The sequence below is a fragment of the Microcebus murinus genome, chromosome 1, assembly GCF_040939455.1.
Source record: "Microcebus murinus isolate Inina chromosome 1, M.murinus_Inina_mat1.0, whole genome shotgun sequence".
NCBI lineage: Eukaryota > Metazoa > Chordata > Mammalia > Primates > Cheirogaleidae > Microcebus > Microcebus murinus.
In genome coordinates this window covers 154,695,272-154,717,275 of record NC_134104.1, presented here as the reverse complement: position 1 = coordinate 154,717,275, position 22,004 = coordinate 154,695,272, and the positions used below count along the sequence as shown (strand labels likewise).

The 22,004-nt window shown below is 39.6% G+C and overlaps 1 protein-coding gene across 1 annotated transcript in view; it reads right to left on the bottom strand.

Annotated features, from left to right (window-relative positions):
- Positions 1-22,004, bottom strand: part of IHO1 (interactor of HORMAD1 1) — a 40,423-nt gene that overhangs the window by 6,022 nt on the left and 12,397 nt on the right. The window contains exons 2-6 of the mRNA XM_012771242.3: positions 21,289-21,359; positions 16,033-16,207; positions 14,016-14,179; positions 7,144-7,192; positions 6,864-6,951 (exon numbers count right to left, since the gene is read on the bottom strand). Coding sequence (XP_012626696.2) covers positions 6,864-6,951; positions 7,144-7,192; positions 14,016-14,179; positions 16,033-16,207; positions 21,289-21,344 — 532 coding nt within the window. The 5' untranslated portion in view covers positions 21,345-21,359. The remainder of the gene's footprint in view (positions 1-6,863; positions 6,952-7,143; positions 7,193-14,015; positions 14,180-16,032; positions 16,208-21,288; positions 21,360-22,004) is intronic.

Sequence of the window (22,004 nt, the reverse complement as noted above, 5' to 3'; positions counted from 1 at the left end):
AAATTCCAGATAGATTAATAATTTTAGCATAATTAAGTAAACTATTAATATAATAGTACCAGAAGGAAATGTGGGAAATTATATATAACCTTGTTGTGGGGAAAGCCTTTCTAAGGAAGACCTAGAGCCAGAAAAAAAAAAGAACAAGATCGGTGAGTTTTGTGTCCTTGTTAAGTTTATTTCTGGGTAGTTTATCTTCTGTGTTGGTTTTATAAATGGGATATTTTTTCCATTATGTATTTTGTTAATTTCTGCTACCTTGATGAATTATCTTAGGGCTTGTGGCACTTTTTGGGTTGATTCTCAGAATATCAAGGAAAAGAAGAGACTTGAAAGGTATATATAAAGGGGAGTCCAGGGAGGAACCCAGATAAGATGTAAAGGATTAAGGAACAAAATAGTATTGCTGCACATGTCACCAGGCCAACTAGAATTTTAAGACAATGGAGCAATGCCTTAGAAATTCTGAGGGCAAAGTATTTCCAATGTATACCCAAGAGGAGACAGAAGACATTTTCAAACATGCAAGGTATCACAAAAGTTACCTTCCATATACTTTTTGTCAAAGAATGACGAGAAGATGTGTATCACCAAAACACAAGTGTAAACAAATGGAATACAAAGAAACAAAGGGATAAAAGATGGGATGGGAAAAAAAAGAATTCCCAGAATAATGGAGAAGTCCTTCGACTAGGAAAATGGCTGTGCCACAGACCTAATGACTAATCTGCCCAATCTGGAGCTGGAAGACTGAAAGCTCCATGCAGGGTGTCTAATGAGAAAATGAAATGGAAAGAATTCCCAGTGTGTTTGAACTTTTTTTTTTTTTTTTTTTTGAGACAGAGTCTCACTCTGTTGCCCAGGCTAGAGTGCCATGGTGTCAGCCTAGCCCACAGCAACCTCAAACTCCTGGGCTCAAGCAATCCTCCTGCCTCAGCCTCCTAAGTAGCTGGGACTACAGGCATGCGCCACCATGCCCGGCTAATTTTTTCTATATATTTTTAGTTGTCCAGCTAATTTCTTTCTATTTTTAGTAGAGACTGGGGCTCTCTCTTGCTCAGGCTGGTCTCGAATTCCTGATCCTGCTCAAATGATCCATCCACCTCAGCCTCCCAGAGTGCTAGGATTACAGCGTGAGCCACCGTGCCTAGACTGAACATTTTTTTTTCAAGACAGGTTCTCTGTTGCCTGAGATAGAGTGCAGTGGCATCATCATAGCTCACGGCAACCTCAAACTCCTGGGGCCAAGTGATCCCCCTGCCTTGGCTGCCTGAGTAGCTGGAACTTGTAGTGTAGGTGGCACATGCCACCATACCTAGCTAATTTTATTTTTTTGTAGAGACAGACTCTCATTGTTGCCTAAACTGGTCTTGAACTCCTGGCCTCAGTGATCCTCCCACCTCAATCTCCCAATTTGCTAGGATTACAGGCATGAAGCCACTGCAGCTGGCCTGTTTGAACCTATTAATTGGAAATTTATAGTTTTATCTGAAAGTTTATTGTCAGACACTGTGCTAGGAGCATGGGAAACAATTGTGAACAAAACAGTCTACCTACATGAATTTTGCAGTCTAGAAAAGGACAAAAATAACAATAAACAAGTAAGTAAACATGCACATAAATACAAATTGTAATTGATGCTATATAGGGATTATCATAAAAATAAGTGGGCGGGGGCACCTATTTTAGATAAAGTCATCAGACATGGAGACAGTTAATGTGAAACCAGAACAATAAAAAGGAGCCAGCCCTGCAAAGATTAGAAGAAGAAAGTTGTTCAGGTAGAGGAAAGAGCAGGTATGAAAGTTTTGAGGCAAAAGAAAAAAAAGCCTGTTGTTACTAAGAATAGACATGGCAGTCTTGCAAAAAGCAGTAAAAATGGTAAATTTTATGTTTAAAAAAATTTTTTTTTAAATTTTAGAATGTTACAGGTGTACAAATGTTTCGGTTACATAAATTGCTTTTACACCACTGGAGTCAAAGTTAGAAATGTGCCCATCCCCGACATAGTGTAAATTTTATGTTATGTGTACTTTACCACAGTTTTAAAAGAATTGGGTCCAGGCCAGGCGTGGTGGCTCATGCCTGTAATCCTACCACTCTGGGAGGCCGAGGCGGGCGGATTGCTCCTGGTCAGGAGTTTGAAACCAGCCTGCGCAAGAGCAAGAACCGTCTCTACTATAAATAGAAAGAAATTATTTGGCCAACTAATATATATAGAAAAAATTAGCCGGGCATGGTGGCGCATGCCTGTAGTCCCAGCTACTTGGGAGGCTGAGGCAGGAGGATTGCTTGAGCCCAGGAGTTTGAGGTTGCTGTGAGCTAGGCTGACACCACAGCACTCACTCTAGCCTGGGCAACAAAGCCAGACTCTGCCTCAAAAAAAAAAAAAAAAAAAAAAAAAAGATAATATTGTTATCTTAAGCCTTATATAATATTGTAACTTGATTAAATCTATCCCTAGATTTGAGTCAAAATACTTAATGATTTTTCCATTGAAAATAACTGGGGCCTAGCTCTCTGGGAGGCTGAAGCAGGCGGATTGCTCGAGGTCAGGAGTTTGAAACCAGCCTGAGCAAGAGCGAGATCCCGTCTCTACTATAAAGAAAAAGAAATCAATTGACCAGCTAACATATACATAGAAAAAATTAGCTGGGCATGGTGGCGCATGCCTGTAGTCCCAGCTACTCAGGAGGCTGAGGCAGTAGGATTGCTTGAGCCCAGGAGTTTGAGGTTGCTGTGAGCTAGGCTGATCCCACAGCACTCACTCTAGCCTGGGCAACAAAGTGAGACTCTGTCTCAAAAAAAAAAAAAAAAAGAAAATAACTGGTAATAGAGAAAAGTTTCTGTTAGTTGTACAGCGTCAGATGAAGAACAATATTATCTTAATTTTGTATTATACTGCATTGGCTGGTGCTATTTTTATACAGTGAAGCAACAGCTTTCCAGCAAAATAAGACACAATTTAATAATAAAACATTCAACTTCATTTTTAAAAATTAAGAATTATTTAGAAAGCAAATTTTCTCCTCCTTCTCAACACAAGTACAAGTTAAATTCCAATGTGTCAATCAATTAGAAAGAGGCTGTTTACTTATGTACTGGATTCCTGCTCCTAAACTCAATTAGTCAAATATTTTTCAGACATCCACGTAGATATTTATAGCAGGGAGCAAATGTAATTATCCTTCCCTAGAAGAGTTCCTAAATAGCAATGTTTCTTAGCAACAGTGGACATCACCGACCCTCACAAAAGCAGAGGATAAGAAAGGCAAGCAAAGTGTTTGATTCTGGATTAAGTGTTCATAAAGCATCCACCTGTGATCCTACACATTTAGTCCTTGTGCCTAGGGAAACATATCTTTGGGGTCTTCTCCTTTACAAGAGCTTTTGCATGGAGCTCATTACTTCTAAAATCTATTCATTTTTTCTCTTTTAAAATTTTTTTTGTGTAATGAAAATAACTCAAAATCATAACAGGGTAAACAGCATACAATGAAAAAAGATTGACATGGCTGGGCACAGTGGCTCACACCTGTGATCCTAGCACTCTGGGAGGCCAAGGTGGGAGGCTCCCTTGAGTTCAGGAGTTCAAGACCAGCCTGAGCAAGAGTGAGACCCTGTTCTCTACTAAAAATAGAGAAATTAGCCAGGCATTGTGGTAGGAGCCTGTAGTCCCAGCTACTCTGGAGGCTGAGTCAGGAGCATATAGCTTGAGCCCAGGAAGTGGAGGTCGCAGTAAGCTACAATGATGCCACTGCACTCTTCCCAGGGAGACAGAGCAAGATTCTATCTCAACAACAACAAAAAAAGAAACTGATGAGAACTGAGAATTGGTGGGGAGGAGATCCACAAAAAATAATAAAATAAATAAATAAAAAATAAAAATGATTGAAGTTCTCCCTTGCAAACCTTGGGTCCCACTTCCAGATTTAACAATATTAGCAGTTTCTGGAATTTTACATTAATACACATGTATGTCTATGTATGTGTATACATTATAGATCCTGTGTGTATGTCTCTAGAAGAGAACTAAATTTCTGGTTTGACTATAAACATTAGATATTTTTAGCTTTTGTATAAAAATGTCATTTAAAATCCATTTCCATATTTTGGACAATATCTCTGTTTTCTTGTTAAGATGGTTTTTAAAAAATTCATTTCTATAATATTTTAGCAATGTGACAAAGGCTTGAGATGAGGTCAGATTCTGATGCAAGTTGGAAAGGAATGTTTTTCCATTGATGGCCAGTGATTTTCCTTTTACTCTAGTTTTGTTCTTCCTGCTGGGCTGATAAGAGCCTGAGGAAGGATCTGGGAGTCTCCTTGTATAAGAGAAGACCCCTCAGCCCCTACCTTTATTTTAAGGACACCCTTCCTAATTCTCATTGGCTTGAAACACCAAGAAGATGTGTCTTGGAGTAAACTATGTGTAGGAGAACAGCACCTTGTTGTTATCATTTAACAATGAACAGATATATCTATTCTGCCATATTCATATAGATGGATCTCATTCTTCTTCTTCTTCTTCTTTTTTTTTTTTTGAGGCAGAGTCTTACTCTGTTGCCTGGGCTAGAGTGCCGTGGCATCAGCCTAGCTCACAGCAACCTCAAACTCCTGGGCTCAAGCAATCCTGCTGCCTTAGCCTCCTGAGTAGCTGGGACTACAGGCATGCACCACCATGCCCAGCTAATTTTTTCTATGTATTTTAAGTTGTCCAGCTAATTTCTTTCTATTTTTAGTAGAGACGAGGTCTCGCCCTTGCTCAGGCTGGTCTTGAACTCCTGAGCTCAAATGATCCATCCACCTCGGCCTCCCAGAGTGCTAGGATTACAGGCGTGAGCCACTGCGCCCGGCCTGATCTCATTCTTCTTAACAATTATATGTATTTTGCTTGGAAAGGCTCTTCTAAAATTATAAAAATTATGGCAATGTTTTCGTCTAGTTCTTTTTATGATTTAATCATTATACTTAATATATTGACTTATATGAAATTTATTCTGATATATACAGTTACCTATTTTCCAAAAGAGACATTTTCTGATTTTGACACTGGCTACTTTTTATTTTCCTAATTATCATATTTTGCAATAGAGGTAACACTTATCAGGTGAAACTACTACCCTCTACTTAATTGGTCTACCTAAACTCCAGGTAAAGTAGGATGTAGGTGGCCTTGATAATTCATTTTATAACTCTGTTCCTTGGTGTCCTCAGCTGAAGAACAGGAGGAGATAGATTAGATGGCTACAGTGACCCTTCTGGTTGGGCAGGCAGACTGACTGGGAAAAGATTTCATAACCTTATTCTATGAAGACACCAACTGCATAATGACACAAGACAGCACTTCCACACAGTATCATTACTTCCCCATCCCTGTTGAGTGCAGTGAGTACAGATTGAAAGCCTGCAAAATGCACTGAGTGGAGTTTATTGTTCTAGGCCAGCAGGACTGGACCTGGCCATATGATAGAGGATTTGTCTCGTTCCTCTCTCAGTGACTAATTTTCTGCTCCTGATCATTGTGTACCAAGAAAGGGAATGATTCTGGACAGGCTATTTGTGCCCATTTTCAAGAATGACCTATCCTACCCAATATGATGCCACTGTATTTGTTACTATTTGCCCTCTTAGTGTGGCTCCCTCTTCTAAGTTTTTCCCTCAGAAAATTAGAGAAAAACCAACAGGGGCAAAGGATCAGGATCCCTGTGCCTACTATAATGCAGATTCAGTTCTATTCCTCTCTCTGCCTTTAGCTTGTATTGGGGTCTTGGGCAGTTCCATTCCCTTTTCTGGGACTTAAATGCCATGCTTTTGCCGTAATCCTCCTTTTTGTACTTCACCCAGAACAAAAAACAGAGTGCTTTCCTTGGGCACTTACAAATGAGTTATTCTATCATGTTATACAAAGGAAGCATCCCTGATTTACTTCTGCTCTCTGCTTTGCTACTTCTTGTGGGGGTAACAGTCCTAGGCTTCCAGAACAACTTTCCAAACAGATGCTATAGTTGCCCTGTGTGTGGGATACCCAGGTTGAAAGCCAGGAGACAGTACAGTGCTTCTTTGCAAACAGATGGGGATTAATTTCTAGGCCACACAAAGGCATTAATTTCCGTAAATCATGAGCAATCCATCCCATGGCATTTTAATAAGTTGTTTTTAACTTGTTTAAAATAAAAAACACACAAAGGCAAACAAGTACAGATGCACTGTCATCACCTTACTATTTTGCTGAGAAACTGGTGATTCTAGAGAAGTATCCACCTAATGACAACAGTGTATTGGCTCTCTTGTGTTTATAAGGGCCAGGCCCATGGTTTCATCTAAATGTAAATCACTAATTGGCAGAGTAGAGGATTTTACAAACAGCAAGCTGTAACTGAAACTGAAATTGAGAATGATGTGATTTGCTACAAAATAGCTCTCACTGAAACCAAGGCAGCAAGAAGAACAGTGGGTGACTGGTGTATTTCTAACTCCTATGGGGGCAGTGTCTCTACAGACAACACAGGCAGCAATTCATTTGGGACTCAGGGATGCTGTTGATTTACTTCAGCAGCATCCCTGAGTGAGATGAGAAAACTGGTGGATCTACCTGCCCTGAGGCAGCAGGTTTATTGGGTGGGGGAATTTGTACTTCACAAAAGGCATCAAGGGACCACAGCATTGTCACATAGAGGTGAGTCCCACTACTAAACTTAGTGAACCCCACATTTCTTCAGTACTAACCTGATGTACCCACCCTCTCTCATCTGAAACCCTGTATGGAATCTCACCACTGGAAACCTGGCTGAGGTCAGAAAGTTCACGCTTACCACTTGGCCAGTGCCCTCTGCTGATAATCTCAAACATGAGGCACTCACATGTCTTGGCCACAGTTTCCAAAGAATCCAAAATAGATTGGCTTCTTGAACTAAGATGTTCCTCAGACTTTTCCACAGATGTCTGTAACTAAGAAACCCAAAATTAATAAGAGTTCATAGACTGTTACCTTATTTTATTAACCTGGAGAATTTTCATTTAATGATTAAAAGGGGTAAGTTAAATATTGCTATTCTACATGAACTAAAGCCAATACAATATAATTATTAAACTTCTTAAAATGTAAGATGTTCTAACTCCTTGAAATGCAGTCATACTTACCCTGTGAATGCTTTCTCTGACATGGGAAACAAAGTTGTATAGAGTCTCACTAAAATAGGAGAGAAAAAAAAGAAAACAAATCTTTGTGAAATACTGAAGTGATATGTAACAATTGATTCCATTAATATGGCATATTTCCACCTAGGTTAGCATCAAAACACTACTTGATCAGAGTTGGAGACTTGAACCTGAGAAACCTTAGTACCCAGTCAGAAAAAAGGTTACTTTTTGTAACCTTGATTCCAAGGAGAATCACTTTTTTCTTTTTAAAACCCACTTTTTATGTATCTTAAATGAGGTTAAATTTTAGCAGCTTAAGTAGTTGGCCAGAGTAGAAAAGACCACCTTTCCTGTTTATGGCAAACTGGCTTCAGAAGGTAATAGCAGCTTCTTTCTGGTAGTCTAAAATTCCCGGACACATCTTAGTCTTATCATCATTTTGACTATAAAAATGAGGTTAGTATAAAAATAATTTTGAGGAAACATATGTTACCCAGGTTGGAGTGCAGTGGCACCATCACAGCTCATTGTAACTTCAAACGTCTGGGCTCAGGCAATCCTCCCACCTCACCTTCTTGAGTAGCTGGAACTACAGGTGCATGCCACCACAACCGGCTCATTTTTTTAAAAACTTTTCTGTAGAGACTGGGTTTCACTACATTGTCCAGGCTGGTCTTGAACTCCTGAGCTCAAGCAGTCCTGCTACCCTGGCCTCAAAATGTTGGGATTATAGGCATGAGCCACCACACCTGCCCAATTTCATGCTCTTAAAGAAGATTCCACAACTGAAAGATGACTTTTAGAATCAGAATAAAAAATAAATAAATAAATAAAAAAGAAGACTCATACATGATTGTCATTAACAAAACTGTACATATTTTGTTGCTTTAATCTACAAAATACAAATGCAAATATCAAATTTTTTTTTTTTTTTTGAGACAGAATCTCGCTTTGTTGTCCAGGCTAGAGTGAGTGCCGTGGCGTCAGCCTAGCTCACAGCAACCTCAAACTCCTGGGCTCGAGTGATCCTACTGCCTCAGCCTCCCAGGTAGCTGGGACTACAGGCATGCGCCACCATGCCCGGCTAATTTTTTATATATATATCAGTTGGCCAATTAATTTCTTTCTATTTATAGTAGAGACGGGGTCTCGCTCTTGCTCAGGCTGGTTTTGAACTCCTGACCTTGAGCAATCCGCCCGCCTCGGCCTCCCAAGAGCTAGGATTACAGGCGTGAGCCACAGCGCCCGGCCCAAATATCAAATTTTGAAACCCCGAAAGACAACTCTTCATACCAACTCCTTTGGAAGCACCACCAGACCAACTAAAAAGGTGTTTTTAGAAATCTATAAACCATATACTTTATGTGAAAGAGATTGGAACATTACTTGAAAATAACATATATATATATATATATATATATATATATTTTTTTTTTTTTTTTAAAGAGACAGAGTCTCACTTTGTTGCCCAGGCTAGAGTGAGTGCCATGGCGTCAGCCTAGCTCACAGCAACCTCAAACTCCTGGGCTCAGGTGATCCTCCTGTCTCAGCCTCCCGAGTAGCTGGGACTACAGTCATGTGCCACCATGCCCGGCTAATTTTTTGTATAAATATTTTTAGTTGTCCAATTAATTTGTTTCTATTTTTAGTAGAGACGAGGTCTTGCTCAGGCTGGTTTTGAACTCCTGACCTTGAGCAATCGGCTTCCCAGAGTGCTAGGATTACAGGCATGAGCAGCCACTGCACCTGGCCTTTTTTTTTTTTTTTTTTTTTTTTTTGTGAGACAGAGTCTCACTTTGTTGCCGAGGCTAGAGTGAGTGCTGTGGTGTCAGCCTAGCTCACAACAAACTCAAACTCCTGGGCTCAAACAATCCTACTGCCTCAGCCTCCCGAGTAGCTGGGACTACAGGCATGGGCCACCATGCCTGGCTAATTTTTTCTCTATATATATTAGTTGGCCAATTAATTTCTTTCTATTTATAGTAGAGAGGGGATCTCACTCTTGCTCAAGCTGGTTTCGAACTCCTGACCTTGAGCAATCCACCCGCCTTGGCCTCTCAGAGTGCTAGGATTACAGGTGTGAGCCACCATGCCCGGCCCAAATATATTAAAAATGAAAACAGTTAATAAATTAAGGGTGATAATAAGAACAGAATATTATTATATTATAAAAGCAGAGAACAAGAAAGAGTACCTAGAAATTTAAAATAGCAGAAATTTTAAAATTAAGTACAATAATTAGAAGATACAGTCAAGCACATATGATAGAAAATAGAAAAAAACCCAAAAGAGATCAAAAGTAAATGAAAGATTAAAAAAAATTAGAGGATCAATCCAGGAGATCCAGCACATCCTCAAAATTGGAGATACAGAATAAGAGAGGAGTGAAAATAGAAAGAAATACAAGAAGATGTCCTAGAGCTGAAGGAAACAAGTTTATAGATCGAAAGGAATAATTCAATGCCCAGACAATATAACATGCCACACCAAGGCATGTTACTGCAAACTTTAAAAACTCTACAATCAGAAGATCCTAAAAACTTCCAGGAAGAAGTACTCAAGTAATATATATGGGTTCAGGGGGGCAAGGGTAATATACCTAACCTTAACATTTGTACCCTCACAATATGCTGGGGAAAAAAAAAAAATATATATATATATATATATGGGTTCAGGAATAAGAATGTCATTAGACCTCTTAAAAGGAACATAGGAAATGATAAGACAATGGAACAATGCCTTAGAAATTTTGAGGGAAAATAATTTCTAATTTAGAATTCTATATCCAGCCTAATTTGCAATCAAATGTGAGAGGAAAATAAAAAATCAGATATGCAAGCTCTCAAAAATTATTTAGGTGCTATGTACTAGTTCTCAGGAAATTTCTGGAGTATGTGCTCCACCAAATCCAAGGAGTAACCAAGAAGGAAGAGGATGTAAGATCGAAGTAACAGAGGATCCAGCATAGGAGAGAGGAGGTAGGAATACCCAGGATGGGTGAGGGGAGGATTCAGAATAACAGCTGTACTATAGACCTAGAGAGTACCAAGTTCAGATTAGAGTCAGGAGAGAGGCCTCCAAGAAGAAAATAATAGAGCTCTAGGGGACTAGTAGCAGTGTCCAGGACTACACCAGCTGTGGTACAGGGAAGGGTGTAGTGTACTCTGGCACTGGACAGAGGAAGGAGTGAAGTAGAATCTACACAGGACTAATTCTGAGACTTGATTTGGGGAGTTGTCCGTGGCAGGCAGCCCTTGGTAATTGTATGAGCCCGGCAGAGACTTCCAGTGGTCTAATTTTCTTCCTTGGAAACTAGAAGCCTGATTTCCACCCCCTACCCCTGGATACATTGTTACCCAGATAAATGACATTCCCAGATCACTTTGCAGCTAGCTATATCCATGTGAGTAAATTTTAGCCAGTAAGAGATATAGCAGAGTGCTGCATGCAAATTCCAAGATTTCTAAAGGGAAGGGAAGATACCCTTCTTCCTTTTCAATCCATTAGCTGTCTGGAACCCTGATGTAACATCTGGAGCTCCCACAGCCATAAAGCACCATGAGGACAGGAGCCACACTTTAAGGATGAAAGACCAGAGTTCGGGGAGAATCCAGGTCCTTGACCATGAAGCTATGATTCTAGCCCTAGACCACGCACTTCAGGATAAATTTACATTAAAGAGAAATAAAGATTTTTAAAGCTTCTGTTATTGTGAGTATGAATGTATATACGTTATAAGCAGTTAAACCTAATTTTAACTCATAAAATGAGCCACCCAATATTCTTTTAAAAATATTTTACTTAAAAAAATTTTTAAAGTGGCCGGGCACGGTGGCTCACGCCTGTAATCCTAGCACTCTGGGAGGACAAGGTGGGCGGATTGCTTGAGGTCAGGAGTTCGAAACCAGCCTGAGCAAGAGCAAGACCCCGTCTCTACTAAAAATAGAAAGAAATTAATTGATCAAGTAATACATACAGAAAAAAATCAACCGGGCATGGTGGTACATGCCTGTAGTCCCAGCTACTCGGGAGGCTGAGGCAGGAGGATTTCTTGAGTCCAGGAGTTTGAGGTTGATGTGAGCGAGGCTGAGGCCACAGCACTCACTCTAGCCTGGGCAACAAAGCAAGACTCTGTCTCAAAAAGAAAAAAAAAAAAGTTTTAAAAGTAACATGAAATTAATATGTGTCTGTGAGTGTGTGTATATACACTATATGAATTTTAACACATATTTAGGATTCATGTAACCATCATACTACAATCAGAATACAGAATACCTCCATCACCCCCAAAAAATCCTTCATGTTATTCCTTGGTGATAAAGCCCAGCCCATATCCCTAAGCCTTGTTAACCACTGATCTATTCCCCATCCCTACAGTTTTGCTTTTATCAGAAGGCCATATAAGTGGAATCATACAATATATAACCATTGGGACTTATTTCTATCACTCAGCATAATGCCTTTGAGATTCATCCATGTTGTAATGGTTATCAATAGTTTATTCCTTTTTATTGCTAAGTAGTGTTCCATTGTATGGGCATACTATAGTTTGTTTATCCATTCATACACTGAAAGACATATGAGTTATATACAGTTTTTGGTGGTTATGAACAAAGCTACTATAAACATTAGTGTATAGATTTTTGTGCAAATATAAGTTTTCATTTATCTAGGGTAAATACCTAGTAGTAGAACTGCTGAAAGGTATAGTTAGTTATGCTTAATTTTATAAGGAACTGTCAAACTTTTCCAGAGTGGTTGTATCATATTGCATTGCCACCAGCAAGAGTTCCAGTTGCTCATATCCTTGCCCAGTATGTGGTATTTTTAGTTTTGTTTGTTTTAACTTTAGCCATCCTAATAGATGCTTAGTAATTAATATCTCATTGTGATTTTAGTTTATATCTCCATAATGTCTAATGATGTTGAGTATCTATTCATGTGATTTTTTTTCTTTTGAGACAGAGTCTCACTCTGTTGCCCGGGCTAGAGTATCGTGGCATCAGCCTAGCTCACAGCAGCCTCAAACTCCTGGGCTCAAGCAATCCTCCTGCCTCAGGCTCCCAAGTACCTGGGACTACAGGCATGCACCACCATGCCTGGCTAATTTTTTCTATATGGTTCATGCCTGTAGTTCTAGCACTCTGGGAGGCCAAGGTAGGCGGATTGCTCGAGGTCAGGAGTTCAAAACCAGCCTGAGCAAGAGCGAGACCCCATCTCTATTATAAATAGAAAGAAATTAATTGGCCAACTAATATATATAGAAAAATTAGCTGGGCATGGCGGCACATGCCTGTAGTCCCAGCTACTCGGGAGGCTGAGGCAGTAGGATCGCTTGAGCCCAGGAATTTGAGGTTGCTGTGAGCTAGGCTGATGCCACGGCACTCACTCTAGCCTGGGCAACAAAGTGAGACTCTGTCTCAAAAAAAAAAAAAAAGTTAGCTGGGTGTGGTGGTGCACACCTGTAGTCTCAACTACTTGGGAGGCTAATCAGGAGGATCATTTGAGCCCAGGAATTTGAGGTTCCAGTGAGCTACGGATGATGCCACAGCACTCTAACCCTAGCAAGAGAGGAAGACCCTATTTTAAAAAATAGTATTAATAAAAATAATAATATAGCAGTCCTAATTTATCTCACATATTTTCTAAAAAATATATATCTACTGCACAGCCAAAGAAACTGTCATGAGAGTAAACAGACAACCTACAGAATGGGAGAAAATTTTCACAAGCCACACATCTGATAAAGGGTTGATAACTACAATCTATTTAGAACTCAAGAAAATCAGTAAGAAAAAATCAAACAACTCTATCAAAAAGTGGGCAAAGGGCCGGGCGCAATGGCACACCTGTAATCCTAAAACTCTGGGAGGCCGATGGGGGTGGATCGCTTGAGGTCAGGAGTTCGAAATCAGCCTGAGCAAAGAGCAAGACCTTGTCTCTACTATAAATAGAAAGAAATTAATTGGCCAACTAATATATGTAGAAAAAATTAGCCAGGCATAGTGGTGCATGCCTATAGTCCCAGCTACTCCGGAGGCTGAGGCAGCAGGATTGCTTGAGCCCAGGAGTGTGAGCAAGGCTGATGCCACAGCATTCACTCTAGCCTGGGCAACAAAGCCAGACTCTGTCTAAAAAAAAAAAAAGAATTCATGCATTATATTCTTGACCCTAAAATAAATAATGTTGTCTAACTTCCTAATCCTGATGATCTAAAAAGAAAACGGGAAGGCAGAATTTTAGGCAGAATAAATATAACATTATTTTTCAGAGAAACCAAAATTGTAACAGTATATTGAAATCTACCGCAAATCACAAGTGGACAAGAGGACAAAGAGTAATTATTAGATGAACTACAAAGGCAAGAGTTCTATGCAATGGTTAATTTATGTGTCGACTTGATAGGGATAAGAGATGCCCAGATAAGAGATAAAACATTATTTCTGGGTATGTTTGTAAGTGTGTTTCCATAAGAGATTAGCATTTGAATTAGAAGACTAAGTAAAGATGACTGCCATCATGGATGTGGGTGGGCATCACCCAATCTGTTGGGGGCCAAAATAGAATAAAAAGGCAAAGGAAGGGCAAATTCACTTTCTCTTCTTAAGCTGGGACCATCTATCTTCTCCTTGGACACCAGAGCTCCTGGTCTTCAGGATTTTGGACTCAGACTGAATTACACCACCGTCATTCCTGGCTCCCTAGCTTGCAGATGCAGACTGGAACTTCTTGGCCTCCATAATCTCAGAAGCCAATTCCCATAACAAATCAATGCTATCAGGCAGAAATTGAATTATTTGATTATCGACATGCTGTTTCCTGTTTTGTTTAGAAAAGATGTGCTCTCCCATCCACTTGAAAGGTTTGCATACCTGTCACATTTGTCTTTTGCCCTTTTCTTTTTCTCTTCAAACTCTTCCAAGAGGCCTTTTGATTTTCCAACTGACAAAGGAGGAGGAAATAAGCCTCCATCCTTTGTATCTCCTCCAAACAGCTGGGGTTTTGACTGGTACTTTGTGAAAACACTAGGTTCACTCTGTTAAATGAAAAATAAAAAAAACCAATATAGTATTTCATACATAAAAATATATATAGCATTCACTATTTTCTGTATAATGCAGTTACATTTAAGTGCAAGCCATATTGCTAAAAAACAACATAGCATGTAGTACTTCCTTCTTATTTATTTATTTTTTGAGACAGAGTCTTTTTCTGTCACCCAGGGTAGAGTGCAGTGGCATCATCATAGCTCACTGCAGCCTCAAACTCCTGGGCTCAAGTGATCCTCCTGCCTCAATCTCCAAAGTAGCTAGGACTATAGGCACACACCAGTAGTGCCTGGCTACTTTTTATATTTTATATTTTTTGTAGAGAGAGGGCCTTGCTCTTGATCAGGCTGGTCTCAAATTCCTGGCATCAAGCAATCTTCCCGCTTAGACCTCCCAGAGTGCTAGGATTAGAGGTATTAGCCACCATGGCCTGGCTAGTATTTCCTTTTTATTTTTGTATACAACAGAAAATTATATTTAAAATGTTGGCTTAAAGATATTTAAAATGTCAGCTAAAATGGCTTATAATCAATTGCATAAATTTAAAGGCAACAAGAGAGAATTATTTATGTTATCTCTGAGATGATGAGTTAAAGGTTTTTTTTGTTTGTTTTTTGTTTTATTTGAGACAGAGTCTCACTGTTGCCCTGGCTAGAGTGCCGTGGTGTCATCCTAGCTCACAGCAACCTCAAACTCCTGGGCTCAAGCGATCCTCCTGCCTCAGCTTCCTGAGTAGCTGGGACTATAGGCAGGTACCACCATGCCCGGCTAATTTTTTGCTATGTATTTTTAGTTGGCCAATTAATTTGTTTCTATTTTTAGTAGAGACGGGGTCTTGCTCTTGCTCAGGCTGGTTTGGAACTCCTGACCTTGAGTGATCCACCGGCCTTGACCTCCCAGAGTGCTAGGATTACAGGCTTGAGCCACTGTACCTGGCCAAAGTTTCCATATTAATAAGTTTAACACAAATTGCTGTTGCTCAGCTGCTAGTGAACTAAAGACATGTTGGTAAGTTTGGCATGGATTGAACAGTGGGCATGCTGGCACATGGAAGCCATTTTCTTCATTCTTAGGCAAAATTTACTGTGAAACATTCGGGGGAATTCATTTACCCCTTCATACCACTAGATACCAATTGTCATACTGAAATACTTAGAGCATATTCTACTAACTTAAAGTACTGACATATTCTTTTTCATTAAGTCCCTTTTTGATGCAGGTAAGTCTATATATAAAATTCAGTCTAGTTCTACACCCCAAGAAAAACTCAAATATTTCTGACTCATCAGAAAAGACTGGTCAGTTTAAAAAAAATCAAGCATTCTTGTAAGAGACTCTGTTCTTCATTATGGCCCTTTTTCATTAACTTGGGCCTCAGAATCCTCATTTCCTTCTTCTTGAAGGACATAATATAGTATAGCTGACTAAAGTCCACAAAGTACATGAATTTCTTAGGAAAAAATGTCCAACTAAAATAAAATTTATGTTACTTTATTCCTATTTTATAAAAATACCTTTTTCTTATGAAATTCTCACAAACAACAGTATTGACTAGTCTTAGGAAATGTCATGCAATATTTGCCTCTCCCTAGGAATGGTCAAGGGACTGACACTATTCTATGTTGCTTTGGTAATAGAAGAAACTGCAAATATAAATATTTTTCCATTTTAGACTACACCAAGTCAAATGAGTCACCAATCAAGCACAAATCCATTTAAGAGAGCAATTCTTAAAGATGTATAAATCTAAAATATATTCCAACAGAATCAGCATTCTTTATAGTTTATCTCCATAATGACTGTGAAATGTGTGCAGAGAAATTCTGAAAATCAGACTCACATCCAGAGAATTCTGTTGTGACTGTTTTGGATGTCTCGGGTGGGCACCAAAGTCCAAGGGTGCTAACAGGGTCTCTGAATTTTCTGGACAGAACTGAGATCCAAAGAGGAATTGGGAATCACTGAGACTAGAATAATCAGTCTGATTATTAATCCAGTTAGATGACTTAGTGGTCCTGAAATTAAGCAAGAAAAGTATATTGAGTGGACAAATATCCTGAAAAAGTGAAATCATAGTTCACAAATATTTTCAGAATTATTTCAGAATATTTTGGGCAGAGTGCTAGCTTGTTCTGACTTTCAAGTCTCATGCACATTGTCAATACTACCTACAAAGAAACACAAGGAAATACTGAATTCCACACATTTTGATTACAATAACTTGGGAACAACCAGACAGAAATTAAAACAGAAAGGACTGACACCATTATTTATTATTTAATAGTATTCTGGGCTATACCACCATCTTGGAGTTCAAAGTTCATAAAATTTTAGGGATTAAGAGAGTATTTTCTCCTAGCACTCTGGGAGGCCGAGGTGGGCAGACCACTCAAGGTCAAGAGTTCAAAACCAGCCTAAGCAAGAGCAAGACCCTGTCTCTACTAAAAATAGAAAGAAATTAATTACCCAACTAAAAATATAGAAAAAATTAGACGGGTTTGGTGGCGCATGCCTGTAGACCCAGCTACTCGGGAGGCTGAGGCAGTAGGATCTCTTGAGTTGGAGGTTGCTGTGAGCTAGGTTGACGCCATGGCACTTACTCTAGCCTGGGCAACAGAGTAAGATTCTGACTGAAAAAAAAAAAAGAAAGAAAAGAAAGAAAGAAACAGTATTTTCTCTGGGAGGTTGAGGCAGGCAGATTGTTTGAGCTTAGGAGTTCGAGATCAGCCTGAGCAAGAGTGAGACCCGTCTTTACTAAAAAAATAGAAAGAAATTAGCTGGACAACTAAAAGTATATATATATAAAATTAGCCGGGCATGGTGGCACATGCCTGTAGTCCCAGCAACTTGGGAGGCTGAGGCAGGAGGATCGCTTGAGCCCAGGAGTTTGAGGTTGCTGTGAGCTAGGCTGACGCCATGGCACTCTAGCCTGGGCAACAGAGAGAGACTCTGTCTCGGAAAGAAAAGAGAGAATATTTTCTCTTTTCCTTATTTCAGAACAATTTTCCTAGGAAAAGAATATTATCTTTTTTTTTTTGTTTTTCTTTTTTGACAGAGTCTTGCTCTTGTCACCTGAGATAGAATGCAGTGGTGTCATGATAGCTCACAGCAACCTCAAACACCTGGCCTCAAGCCATCCTCCTGCCTCAGCCTCCTGAGTAGCTGGGACTACAGGCACATGTCACACTGACCAGATGATATTTCTATTTTTACTAGAGACAGGGTCTCACTCTTGCTCAGGCTGGTCTGGAACTCCTGAACTCAAATAATCCTCCCACCTCAGCTTCCTAGAGTGCTAAGATTATAAGTGTGAGCCACCAGGCCCAGCCTTTCCTTTTTTTTTTTCAATTTAAGAGACAGGGTCTCACTCTGTTGCCCAGGCTGGAGTGTAGTGGTGTGATCATAACTCACTGCAGCTTTGAACTTCTGGACTCAAGGGATCTTCCTGCCTCAGCCTCCCAAATAGCTAGGACTACAGTTGTATGCCACTATGTCCAGCTAATTTTTAAAAAATTTTCTTAGAGGCCGGGCATGGTGGCTCACGCCTGTAATCCTAGCACTCTGGGAGGCCAAAGCGGACGGATTGCTTGAGGTCAGGAGTTCGAAACCAGCCTGAGCAAGAGCGAGACCCCGTCTCTACTATAAATAGAAAGAAATTAATTGGCCAACTAATATATATATAGAAAACATTAGCCGGGCATGGTGGTGCATGCCTATAGTCCCTGCTGCTGGGGAGGCTGAGACAGGATTGGATTGCTTGAGCCCAAGAGTTTGAGGTTGCTGTGAGCTAGGTTCCATGGCACTCACTCTAGCCTGGGCAACAAAGCAAAACTCTGTCTCAAAAAAAAAAAAAAAAAAAGAAATTTCTTAGAGATGGGGTCTTGCTATGTTGCCCAGGCTGTCTCAAACTCTTGGCCTCAAATAATCCTCCCACATTAGCCTCTCAAGTAGCTGGGATTATAGGCTAGAGCCGTCATGCCCGACAAGAATATTATCATTTTATTTTATTTTGAGACAGAGTCTCACTTTGTTGCCCAGGCTAGAGTGAGTGCCATGCCATCAGCCTAGCTCACAGCAACCTCAAACTCCTGGGCTCAAGCAATCCTCCTGTCTCAGCCTCCCGAGTAGCTGGGACTACAGGCATGCACCACCCTATGGTGCATGCGTGTAGTCCCGGCTAATTTTTTCTATATATATTAGTTGGCCAGTTAATTTCTTTCTATTTATAGTAGAGACAGGGTCTCGCTCTTGCTCAGGCTGGTTTTGAACTCCTGACATCGAGCAATCTGCCTGCCTCAGCCTCCCAGAGTGCTAGGATTACAGGCGTGAGCCACCGCACCCGGCCAAGAATATTATCTTTTTAAAAAATGATTCTGACCAGGCTCAGTGGCTCATGCCTGTAATCCTAGCATTCTGGCAGGCCGAGGCGGGAGTATCACTTGAGCTCAGGAGTTTGAGACCAGCCTGAGCAAAACTGAGACCCTGTCTCTCTAGAAGGTAAATTGGAAGGACACATATTAACTCCTTTAGAGTGTGTGTCTACAGGGAAGGAAGGGAACAGGACTGTAGGGAAAAAAGGAGCCATAATAAAACAAGATAGGTCTTGTTATGGACTGAATGTTTGTATCCCCCATTCCCAAATTCATACATTGAAGATAGTATTTGGAGACGGCCCCTTTGAGAGGTAATTAGAGTTAGATGAGGTCATGATGGTGGAGAACTCATGATAGAATTAATGTCCTTATAAGAAGAGATACCAGACAGGTAGTGTGTGCTCTTATGTGCCATGCTCCACCGGCCTACCTCATCTCATCCATGTTATCTGAAGACACAGCAAGAAGGGGATGCCCGCAAGTCAGGAAGCCAACCATGCTAGCACACTAATCCTGGGTTTCCAGCCTCCACTTAGTCTATGGTATTCTATTATGGCAGCCTAAGCAGACATATACAGGTCTCATCCAGACTGAAAAATATGATCAACTCATAACTGTGCATAAGAGGATCCATTAAAAAATGTTTTTAGGCCGAGGTGGGCAGATTGCTTGAGGTCAGGAGTTCAAAACCAGCCTGAGCAAAAGCGAGACCCCGTCTCTACTATAAATAGAAAGAAATTAATTGGCCAACTAATATATATAGAAAAAATTAGCCAGGCATGGTGGCACATGCCTGTAGTCCCAGCTACTCGGGAGGCTGAGACAGGAGGATTGCTTGAGCCCAGGAGTTTGAGGTTGCTGTGAGCTAGGCTGACGGCATGGCACTCACTCTAGCCTGGGCAACAAAATGAGACTCTGTCTTAAAAAAAAAAATGTTTTTAAAATAAGATATTGTTCCCTTCACCCTTTTTGGCGACTTGTCCTTTCTTGCTTTAAATAGTTCCAGCTGTGAACTTCCACCTTGCTTCCCACAGATATCTATGCCAGTCTTGAAACCTCAAATATGAAGTGGATGGTGATATCAGTAATGATAATGATACAATCACACTTGAATATAGTGCACTGGGCCTACTACAGAAACAACATAAGTAGACAAGATAGTCTTCAAGTTTTTAATTTGAAAGACATCTCTATAGCAATTTGTGTTACCTAATGGTGTTGTGTAACCTGAGAAAACATACTTTTTATTAAAACACATACACATAAATTTAACTGGCTACAAAAAAACACAAAAACCCAGATACACATATACACACAAATCATTCCTTTTCCAAATGTTAAATTTAAAGTAATTAGATAACATATAAGTACATATTCTAAACTGAAGGAACTTTAATATTATTAATACATACTATTTGTTTATATGTTGATGTAACCAAACACATTATTGTTATTATTATTTTTTTTAGAGACAAGGTCTCGAAATGTTGTTCAGGCTGGCCTCTAACTCCTGGCCTCAGGCAGTCCTCCTGCCTCAGCCTTCTAAATATAGCAGGGTCTACAGATGTGTGCCACTGTGCCCAGCTTTCAAATATATTATTAATAAAACAACAAGAAACTCTAACAGTTCAGGATAGCAAAGGGTAATTATTTTTACTCACAGAACCTATATATTTCCTGAGATAACTAAGAAAATAGACTACACACAATATAGTGTAATATAGTTTACATAATCATTGCTCAAAATAGGTCTCTATGACTCCCCCTTTAGGGCCAAATAGAATAATCAGCTGGGCTGGGAAAAAAAAATAGCTCTGTAAGCCTACTGAAATCATGTAGCATTTATATCTTAAATCTATGATCAAGAATTAAAGATAGATTTTCTCTACTCTATCTCAACTTTAAGCTTTTTTTTTTTTGAGAAAAAAAACAGTGCCCTAGGTTTTTGATCAATTAATAACTCTATTCAGAAAAGTGTTAGGGAGGAAAGAAACTATCCAATGATAAGAGTATACCTGGTATGGACACTGGTGCTTATTAGCTTCTAATTACTTTCTCAAAGACTATGGATTTACCATTCTCAAACCAATGGTAATCCAATTAGAAATCTCTTAAACCAATTAGAAATCCCTTAAATATACACTACTTCTAAGGTGCACCCACCAAATTACCAATGTCAGGCTTATTAAAGGATGGTAGACACCAATATAAATACCTGGGTGGAATAGCATATGGGACAATAATTTCATAAGCCTTGTCAACAGCTGGAATGACTCTTATCTCCACAATACATACAAATAGCACTATACAATTGAACACACATCTTAACATTGTCTTGATTTTGTTCCTTGCTATTTCTTTTCTTCATTTTTTTTTTTTTACACCTGTGCTGTAAGAACTCCTTGCTATTTCAATAGCAGTCACTCCAACTGAGGTGAGTGTCTAGATGTGAGACCATGTCTGACTTTTATAGGCCCAGTGCTGGATACAGAGTCATTACTCAATTAATATACAGAACTGGGTTGACATCATTTTTAATTTCAGAAAATGGGCAAAAGGAAAAAAGAAGTATGGGAAGGTACAACAATGACAGAGGAGAGGAAGACAAGGAGAAGAGGCTGTATGGGGTACCTCTATTCTTGTAAGAAGGGGTACTCTTTCTGAGAAATCAGTGAAACCATAAGATCCTCTTAAGTATCAGAGAATATAACCAGAAGACTTACCCAGAGCCTGAGGGAATACTGAGCATCTCTTTGATATTCCAGACATTAAAATTCATTTCTTATGATTATCCCTATTTCAAAGAACATAAAAATATTAAGAAAATTAACATAGTAAAATTTTTTCCAAAGATTACTAGTGATTATTATATATAGATGAGGACATTTCAGCAGTTACATTCACATCCAATTGGTGAAAATTTCCATTACCTATGTGCTAGAAACAGGTATTTTCTGCTGTTAAATTGCATACAATTCTCATCCATCTTAATACCAGGGAAAGACCAAGATCACCTGTGAAACAGTAAATTTGCCTTCCATCTTCCACTCTTTTGCCCTTTTTTCTTGCCACCCTATTAATAATCTGCTTTTAAGAAAGGACCAATAAACCCCATCTTTCACTGACTGACCCAATGAATGACTTAATCTATTACATTACTTCTCTCAAGAAGACTAGTTCTCCCCAGACCATGGGATATTGGAATGCAAAGTCATCTGTGGAATTCGGGCAGTACAGAAGCTGCATGAGGAAGGAAGGAGTTCTTTGGACAAAAGTGCCTTCCCACACCTCTCATATAAGCAGTTGCCTACTACTCTGTTTACTGACAACTCAACATGCTTATATTAGAGTTCATTATAATGATCATATAGCCTAGATTTTAGAAACAAGATCAACTTCTAAATTTTGTCTCTTTAATCTCACAAGAACATTCATATTT